The sequence below is a fragment of the Thunnus albacares genome, chromosome 2, assembly GCF_914725855.1.
Source record: "Thunnus albacares chromosome 2, fThuAlb1.1, whole genome shotgun sequence".
Taxonomy (NCBI): Eukaryota; Metazoa; Chordata; class Actinopteri; order Scombriformes; family Scombridae; genus Thunnus; species Thunnus albacares.
Window position 1 is genome coordinate 5,945,920 of NC_058107.1, and position 10,364 is coordinate 5,956,283.

A 10,364-nucleotide genomic window follows, 5' to 3' on the forward strand; every position below is an offset into this window, starting at 1 on the left:
TTAACAGGTGGGCCAGGATTGGTAGATCCATGTGAAAAGAATCCTGTGGATACCCTAACACCTATGGGAGAGCAACAGAGAGAAGACATTACCTCAAGTGCCCAAGTACAAGCTCTTGAATTATACATAAACTATCAAGCTGATTGTGACATGAATAAATTAATCTGAAAATTGCCTTAGTTGGTGAACAGTTAAAATGGGAGAAATGACAGTACTTTCAAAACAACTGGAAATATTTAAAGTTTGAATAAGATATTAAAACAATACAGCTGGCTATTCTAAGATTTAGATTTTGATCACGAATACTCACCTTACAAACCAATTACTTTATTTGTCCCCGGTGAGCAATTGGTTGTGCAGCAGTGAAACACAGGGTGACAATATAAAGCACAAGAGCACACCATATGAATACAAACATGTCAAATAATATACAAAAGAAAATGACACACACAGGTTAAAACAATTTAGAACAAACTTATACAAATATGTAAATAATATAAAATCTTGAGATATTTAGTTTTATTTAAAGGAACTCTGAAAAGAGAACCAGAAGGTAAGATCTGAAATGCAGGATAGAAGTTGTTACATTGAATTGACTCATAAACAGGACAAACTCTTCTGTTGAGTACCAGTGATTTTCCTACAAACATTTACCACCCCATTTAGAACATTTTTCTGCTTGACAGTAAGAGAATACCGACAGAAAAAGGAAAATGTTAAAAATTTTTTAAAAAAGTTAAAAATAAATAAACAAAACTGTTACATCAGAGTCCTGTTGACATAAAACTTTGTCATCCTCATAAAACCAAAAACTATGCTGCTGGCTTTTCTTATAGATCACTTTGGTGTTACTGTTGAAGGTTGAAGGCCCTCTGAGTACTCAATCAATCAATCAATTTTTATTTATATAGCGCCATATCACAACAGAAGTCATCTCAAGGCACTTTTCACATAGAGCAGGTCAAGACCGTACTCTTTAATTTACAGAGACCCAACAATTCCCCCATGAGCAAGCACTTGGCGACAGCGGTAAGGAAAAATTTCCCTTTAACGGGTAGAAACCTCAAGCAGACCCCGGCTCTTGGTGGGCGGCCATCTGCTTTGACCGGTTGGGTTGAGAGAGAGAAAGAGAGAGGGAAAGGGGGAGGGGGGACAGAAGAAAAACAATCACTACAACAAGCACAAGCAGCAATAGCAGCAACAGCCAGGGAAGGATGCCATCAGGACTGTGAAGGACCGCAAAGGTTCGGCCCGGGACTCAGGTTTTCTTGTGAGATGAGAAAGCACAAAAAAACTCCGGGGAAGAAGCAAAGTTAGTGACATGCATTGATGTTACATGAATGCATACAGATGGAGAGGAGGGAGAGGAGGAGAGAGGAGCTCAGTGCTTCATGGGAAGTCCCCCAGCAGTCTAGGCCTATAGCAGCATAACTAAGGGCTGATCCAAGGCGAGCCTGGTCGGCCCTAACTATAAGCTTTATCAAAAAGGAAAGTTTTAAGCCTACTCTTAAACATAGAGAGGGTGTCTGCACCCCGGACTGAATCCGGTAGATGGTTCCATAGAAGAGGAGCCTGATAGCTGAAGGCTCTGCCTCCCATTCTACTTTTAAAGACTGTAGGGACCACCAGTAAGCCTGCATACTGGGAGCGCAGTGTTCTAGTGGGATAATACGGTATTATGAGCTCTTCAAGATATGATGGTGCCTGACCATTAAGGGCTTTGTAAGTTAGGAGAAGGATTTTAAATTCTATTCTAGATTTTACAGGAAGCCAATGTAGTGAACCTAAAATGGGAGAAATGTGGTCTCTTTTTCTAGTTTTAGTCAATACACGTGCAGCTGCATTCTGGACCAGCTGGAGAGTCTTTAGAGACTTGTTAGGGCAGCCTGATAATAAGGAATTGCAATAATCCAGCCTAGAAGTAACAAATGCGTGAACTAGTTTTTCTGCATCTTTTAGGGACAGGATGTGATATTACGTAAGTGAAAAAAGGCAGTCCTTGAGATTTGATTTATGTGGGAGTTAAAGGACATATCCTGATCAAAGATAACTCCCAGATTCCTTACGGTGGTGCTGGAGGCCAGGGTAATGCCATCCAGAGTAGCTTTATCATTAGATAATGTGTTTCTAAGGTGTTTAGGGCCAAGCACAATAACTTCAGTTTTATCTGAATTTAGTAGTAGAAAATTGCAGGTCATCCACGTCTTTATGTCGTTAAGGCATGTTTGGAGTTTGTTTAACTGATTGGGTTCATCTGGCTTCACTGATAAATATAATTGGGTGTCATCTGCGTAACAATGAAAATTTATGGAGTGTTTCCTAATGATATTACCTAAAGGAAGCATATATAAGGTGAATAGAATTGGTCCAAGTACAGAACCTTGTGGAACTCCGTGTCTAACTTTTGCCTTCACGGAGGATTCATCATTAACATGTACAAACTGAAATCGGTCTGATAAATAGGACTTAAACCAGCTTAATGCAGTTCCTTTAATGCCAAATAAATGTTCCAGTCTCTGCAAAAGGATGTGATGGTCAATTGTGTCGAATGCAGCACTAAGATCTAACATGACAAGTATAGAGACAAATCCTTTGTCCGATGCAGTTAGGAGGTCATTTGTGACTTTCACCAGTGCTGTCTCTGTGCTATGATGCGCTCTAAATCCTGACTGAAAATCCTCAAATAAACTATTGTTATGTAGAAAGTCACATAATTGATTAGAGACTGCTTTCTCAAGGATCTTGGATAGAAATGGAAGGTTAGATATAGGTCTATAATTGGCTAAAACACCTGAATCAAGGGTAGGCTTCTTAAGAAGAGGTTTAATTACAGCTACTTTAAAGGACTGTGGTACATAGCCTGTTACTAAAGACAGATTGATCATATCTAGTAAAGAAGTGCTAACTAAGGGTAAGGCTTCCTTAAGCAGCCTAGTTGGGATGGGGTCTAAGAGACAGGTTGATGGTTTAGCTGAACAAATCATTGAAGTTAGTTCAGACAAGTCTACTGGAGAAAAAGAGGAGAGGATTTACTGCCGTTACCAAGGTTCCTGTGTTTGGGGAGAGAACGGTGCCTGTTGAGGGCAGGAGGTGGTTAATTTTGTCTCTAATAGTTAGAATTTTATCATTAAAGAAGCTCATAAAGTCGTTACTACTGAGAGCTATAGGAATACATGGATCAGTAGAGTTATGACTCTTTGTCAGCCTGGCCAAAGTGCTGAAAAGGAAGTTTTTGTTCTCTTCTATTACTGCTGAGTAATAGGCGGCTCTGGCATTACAGAGGGCCTTCCTATATGTTTTAAGACTATCTTGCCAGACTAAGCAAGACTCTTCTACTTTGGTGGAACGCCAAATCCTTTCCAATTTTCGCGATGTTTGCTTTAATTTGCGGGTTTGGGAGTTATACCATGGAGCTTACCTCATGTTTTATTATCTTCTTTTTTAAGGGGGCGATGGAGTAGAGTGAGTAGTGTGTCTTAGTGAGCCTGCAGCACTATCAATAAGATTATCAATTTGGGTGGGACTAAAGTTAACATAAGAGTCCTCTGTAGTATTGAGACATGGCAGTGAATTCAGTACTGACGGAATTGCTTCCTTAAATTTATCTACAACACTATCAGATAGACATCTAGCGAGGACATTTTTGTCTAATGGTGTATAATCCAGTAATAGGAATTCAAAAGTTATTAAAAAGTGATCTGATAAAATAGGATTTTGTGGAAAAATTATTAAATGTTCAATTTCAATCCCATAAGCCAGAACAAGGTCTAGGGTGTGGTTAAGACGGTGAGTGGGATTATTTACACACTGAGAGAAGCCAATTGAGTCTAATAATGAGATAAATGCAGTGCTGAGACTGTCACTATCAACGTCCACATGAATATTAAAATCACCTACTATAATTACTTTATCTGTACTAAGGACTAAATACGACAAAAACTCTGAGAATTCAGATAGGAATTCAGAGTATGGGCCAGGAGGACGATACACTATAACAAATAGAACTGGCTGTAAAGTTTTCCAGGTTGGCTGAGAGAGACTAAGAACAAGGCTTTCGAATGAGTTATAATTAAATTTAGGTCTAGGGTTGATGATTAGGCTTGAGTTGAAAATGGCTGCAACTCCTCCTCCTCGGCCAGTGTCTCGAGGAATATGAGTATTAATATGACTGGGGGGAGTGGATTCATTAAGGCTGACATATTCTTCATGACACAGCCAGGTTTCAGTGAGACAAAATAAATCAATATGATGATCTGAAATTAAATTGTTTACTAAAACAGCTTTAGATGAAAGAGATCTAATGTTCAAGAGTCCACATTTAATTATCTTATTTTGTTGTACTATTACTGATGTATGAAGCTCACTAGAATGATGGTTATGCCTTGCACCCTCTTCTGAGGGGTATGCAAACTGCAATGGATCTAGAAAATGTTCAGTCCATCCAGAAATAACCTTTTGATCGGTTTTTATGAGAGGATTTCATAATTTAAGAGGTCAGAGCTACAGAGGTCATTTAGTCATTTAGATACCTATGGTGTTCATTTTTTGCCACGGGGACCATTGTAGATTGTGTCCATAGTGCGACAACTCTGACCAAATGACCAAATTAAAGATGTAACTAAAAATGGTCTTCAGTGCCAGTTCATGTCCCTATCTTTGTGGGTTGGGTATTAAAATTAAAAACATAAAATGTGTTTTTACTCATTGCTTCATATTTTTTCAAGTGTGTCTCAAAACAACAGTCAGTGCCCAACAACAGTGCTCAAATGAACATTTAAACATGTTTTTCTTACTGTAATAATTCCTCTTGTTCATACTGACCATTAGATGATACTTTCGTAATGCACTTACAATGTAATTGATAGGGGACAAAATCCACAGTCCTCCTCCTGTGCAAAAATTAAAAAGTATATTTTAAGCTGATATGAAGCTTCAGCCATCCAAACGAGTCAAATCAAATAGATGTCTTTCATCGTTAGTCTTTTTAGTGCCAAAGACCCTCTTTTTGTTTCCCTCTACATCTGTATGCATACATACCCCATTAATTCATGTTACTAACTTGGCATCTTCCTCGGAGTTTTGTGCTTTCTTGTCTTGCAGGTGAACTTTGGTTGCTGATGCCCACAGCTGCCACTATTATTATTAGTCATATCTTTATTATTATTATTGTTGTTGTTACAGTTGTTCCTGTGCTTCTCTGTCTCCTCTCCCCTCCTTCTTTCTCCCTCAATCTAACTGGTCAAGGCAGATGGCCGCCCACTGTTTCTGCCCATTAAAGGGGGAGAGTTTTTCCTTGCCACTGTTGCCAAGTGCTTGCTCATGGCAGAATGTTGGGTCTCTGTAAATTAAAAAGTACAGTCTATACCTGCTCTATGTGAAAAGTGTCCTGAGATAACCTCTGTTGTAATTTGGCACTATATAAACAAAATTGACTTAACTTGATTATACCATCGCACCTCAACAGGGAAACACTGTCCGAGGAAACACAGAGGGACATTTTTTAACAAAAAGACTAACTGTGAAGATATACACTTTATTTGACTAACTCAGATGGCTGAAGCCTCATAATCTTCCGATAAACTTTTAATTTTTTTTTCTTTAAAATGAGTACTGTGGATTTTGTCTCCCATCTCTTACATTGCAAGCATATTTGGAAGGGATCTTCTAATGGTCAGTATTAACAGGAGGAATGATTACAGCAAGAAAAATGTGATTTAATGTTCAAATGGGAACCTGACCATTGTTTTAAGACAGATTTGAAAAACTGTGAACCTATCCTTAAAAGAATCGTGTGCAAATCTTAGTTTAGTTTGATTTCCTTTTAGAAGCTGGTTTCTCATATGAACGCCGGACACTGTCCGGAGTTGCTCTGTTGTGTCCGCAGGGCCGGACTGGGAAAATCCTTCAGGACGGGAAATATAGTGCGAATTATAGCCCCAGTCAGGCCACTTTTTAAGTGGGGGGTCTGAGGGTCCCCCACTAGGAAAATTTTAGTTACGACTTGATTTCCTGTATTCTGATGAATTGAATTTTAGTGCATGTGAATGACAAACTAATGAGCAGACAACTGCTTAGTATAATGTACTGTTATGAACCTCAAATAAAACCAAAGTTACATATTGTTAAGGAGAGAGACGACACAAGGACTAACTTTTAACCAATATTTATTAAATAATAAATAACTAAATAACTAATATACTAACAAAATAGAAAATGAGGGGTGGGCATCAGTTCATCAGTGGTGGGTGCAGGGTGTTGAACCTTGTACCTGCAGGTTGCTCTGAAGTAGTGGGCTTCTGTACTACTGTGGCACCAACGCTACTCTCTCTTCCTTCAAAAAGAAAAAAGCAATAGCACAGCACACCATATCTTTTAATGTACCATTATAATACAGTTAACGACTCTCTCCACCTATCAAAGAATAGAGCAAGAGCATAATATCCTACTCAGTTTACTGATATACAGTTGTGTTCAAAATAATAGCAGTCCCACATCACTAGCAAGATTAATCACTGTTTTTGTTAGAATTTCAACTTCTACACTGCAAGTAAGTTTCTAGAAGGTTTAGAAAAGGTATAGAAAACGAACAGACCCAACAGGCATGATGTGCATGCTGCTGATTCTGTGAAACTGAATCATTTACTGAAAAGTGCGTGTTCAAAAAAATAGCAGTGCCGAGTTCAATTAGTGAGGTCCTTGATTATGTGAAAAAAATAGGCATTAAACAGGTGGCCCTTATTTAAGGATTAAGGCAACTGACGCTGCATATGCTGGCTGTGCATTTGTCCTTGAAAAACAGAGTAAAATGGGTCGTTCAAGACACTGTTCAGAAGAAGAGCGTTATTTGATTAAGAAATTAATAAAAGAGGGGAAAACCTATAAAGAAGTGCAGAAAATGATAGGCTGTTCAGCTAAAATGATATCAAACGCTTTAAAATGGCAGCCAAAACCAGAAAGGCGAGGAAGAAAAAGAAAAACGACTACTTGAATGGATCGGAGAATAACCAAAATGGCAAAGGCTCAGCCAATGATCAGCTCAAGGAGGATCAAAGAAGATCTAAGATTGCCTGTGAGTACTGTAACAATCAGACGACGTCTATGTGAAGCCAAGCTACCAGCAAGAAGCCCCCGCAAAGTCCCATTGTTAAAAAAAAAAATACATGTGCTGAAGCGGTTACAATTTGCCAAAGAACACATTAACTGGCCTAAAAAGAAATGGCGTAATATTTTGTGGACTGATGAGAGTAAGATTGTTCTTTTTGAGTCTAAGGGCCACAGTTTGTCAGACGTCCTGCAAACACTGAATTCAAGCCACAATACACAGTGAAGACGGTGAAGCATGGTGGTGCAAGCATCATGATATGGGGATGTTTCTCGTACTATGGTGTTGGTCCTATTTATCGCATACTGGAATTGGATTACTGGAAGAAGTCATGTTGCCGTATTCTGAAGAGGAAATGCCCTTGAAATGGGTGTTTCAACAAGACAATGACCCCAAACACACCAGCAAGCGAGCAAAATCATGGTTTCAGACAAACAGAATTCAAGTAATGGAGTGGCCAGCACAATCCCGGGACCTTAATCCCACAGAAAACTTGTGGGCTGACATAAAAAATGCTGTTCATGAGGCAAAACCAAGAAATGCAGAGGAATTGTGGCCAGAAGTTGGTCGACTCCATGTACCACAGATGTGAAGCAGTTATCAGAAACCATGGTTATGCAACTAAATATTAGTTTATGATTCTCAGGAAAGTTGAATCTTCAAGCATTTCTTAGATTATACAGTACATTTTTGAGTTTGTAAAGAAAGATGTCAACACCGCTATTTTTTTGAACATTATATTTCTTGACTTTCTGTAAAATATTATCAAATTCAATTACTTTTTCCAATTTTCTTGCTTTGAAATAGAATGTGCAGTGTCCCCAATGCATTTGTGTTCATTAAAATACAAAATACAAAATGCTTCAAAACATTTGAAGCATTTTGAGGTTTACTCACCTTTTTAAATACGCTATTATTATGAACATAACTGTAAACTAACAGTTAGCCATCAAAGGTTAAAATAGCCCTTTAACCAACACAAACATTAAATAACAGATCTTTAAGTTTCAGCAAATTACAGTAGCCTGAATAGTGTGACAGAAGACGTGTTGTTGCAATAATTTCAAATTATGAGCTTTAAGTATGAACTCACTGAAATTTTCACCAAAACAGATTCATTTTCAAATAATATTGACCACATTTACTAGACTAGATAGGCCAATTATGCCATCAATTTTTTTTAGGAAATTGGAAAGGGAACTACTACTTTTATTATTGATTGTCCAGTTTCTTGGCAGCTTTAACATTGTCTCTCTCTCTCTACAGTGCCTGGCTGTCACAGCATGTAGGGCAGTGTTGCGTTCAGGGTCAAAAAAAAAAAGCGGTCTGCCAGGCCATTTAGCAGGCCAGGCCACCGGGAAAAGTCCTGGTGCTCCTGATTGCCAGTCCGGGCCTGCGTGTCAGTGTCGGACGCATTCTCACCCACTGGAAATACTCTATTTGGTTTAGGCAAAGGGTGGCACCTTGGTAGAGCATGCAGGATGTAGCAAAAAGTATGCTGCGGAAATTGCAGTGTTTTGTTTACAGCACATGGAAGATGGCGGACAAGGCTACCGACTCATCCATAATGATGACTGTGTTGATATCAGTACTTACATGAATTTGTTTCACGCCAGTCGCATGATAGAAGCATCATCAACATGCTCACTCTCACTGTAAATTCTCCAGACAATGACCTGCTTTATTCATACATGGGCTCATGAGACATAACATGGACTTAATACAAGGGAGCTGGCAAGGTAAAGTCCATTTAATGTCAATGACATTTCCGCCTCCGTTTTGAATTGTTCTTTCTTTTTCTCTTTGCAGTTTGCTCTGAGGCTGCTGGCATTTCGTCACATTCATAAAGTTTTGGGTATGGACCCTCTGCCGCAGATAAACCCTCGCCTCAACATCCGAAACAGCCGCAAGCGTCGCCGTGACAACAGTGATGGGACAGACAGCTTTGAGGGTGAAGGCAAAAAGGACAAGAAAGATTATGATATTTTCTAAGCTTCTCAGTTACTAATTTAAAGTAATCTATATGAAAAAATGTACTAACATATTGTATTTAACAAATGGGGTGTGCTTTCTTCTGTGTACTGGCTGAGGTCCAGTGTTTTTTTTTTTTGTTTTGTTTTGGTTTTTTTTAAAGCTGCAGATGCACCAGTGTAATTGCAACCTTACTCAGTATCACACGAACAAAAATATCTATTTGTGTACTGTTTTAGTTGTAGATTTGAAGTTGGGGTTCAGACTTAACTGTACAAGGAAAAAGCAGTTTTAACCTTAAATAGAAGTGTTGATGACAGTGGTTTTTTTAAGCTTCTGCTGCTGCTCCATTCTGAACTGTGTTAATTTTTACATTGCGGGGAAAGGTGGGGTTCAAAGAATCAAAAATGGAGCCAGACTCGTTACTTAAACTGTATTATGGATCAGGAGGAAAAGCAATGTTAAATGTCAATGCCTTCATTTCATTCATCTGTATAGTTCAGTCAGAGGTGGACGGTGGTGTTGTACTGTTGTGAAGCATTAATTTGGCCAACTTAATTCTCAAAATTCTTTTGAGTATCAGTTATTTTGTGCTTAATATAAGTGATGTTTGATGCTGTGGTCTTATGTCTCAGTGCTAAGCTACACATACACACAAAAATTCAGGAGAACCTTAACTGTTGAGAGATCTGTGTTAGTAGTGAAGTTGTCAGCCCTAAATGTAGTTTTGTCTTATTTTCATATATATGAAAGTATTTGTATAATCTTTAAATAGATAAAAAGGTGTTAGATTGTGGAAAGCATGGCCATGTTCAGATTGCATACTGTTTTCTTATTTAAAATGTTGTTTTCCTGGTTAATGGGAAACTTTATTGGCTTGCTTGCTCTATCTTGATTAGGTGCTAAATTAAATTCAATACTGGAAATAAGAATAAAAATCATGCCCGGGAATGAGAGGGGCTGTAATGTACTTGCCCTTCAGTGTAGTGAATACCTATCTGCATTGTGGACTCTGTTTTACAATTCCAGCAGCAGAATAAATCCAGATTGAAGAACTGTGTATATTTTTGATGAGTACACGATATACCATGAGAGAAACCAAGGTAAATGCAATATATTTACTAGTTACTCTGTATTTTGTTGCCTCAAGAAAATATTCCGCTTCCTTAATATGTTGAATCTAAAAGGTTTGCAGTGTTCTGTTGTTTAGTGTCCCCAGCTTGCACAGATTAAATAAATTATGAAATGTAGTGGCAGCCAGTCTGTATTATGTGTACTAAAATGAACATAT

The 10,364-nt window shown here is 38.3% G+C and overlaps 1 protein-coding gene across 1 annotated transcript in view; it reads left to right on the top strand.

Moving 5' to 3' along the window:
- The window catches only part of LOC122990532 (zinc finger RNA-binding protein-like), a 49,566-nt gene extending 39,438 nt beyond the window's left edge, over positions 1-10,128 (top strand). Inside the window, exons 9-10 of the mRNA XM_044363901.1 lie at positions 8-105; positions 8,912-10,128. Coding sequence (XP_044219836.1) covers positions 8-105; positions 8,912-9,094 — 281 coding nt within the window. The 3' untranslated portion in view covers positions 9,095-10,128. The remainder of the gene's footprint in view (positions 1-7; positions 106-8,911) is intronic.
- The last annotated feature ends 236 nt before the right edge of the window (positions 10,129-10,364 follow it).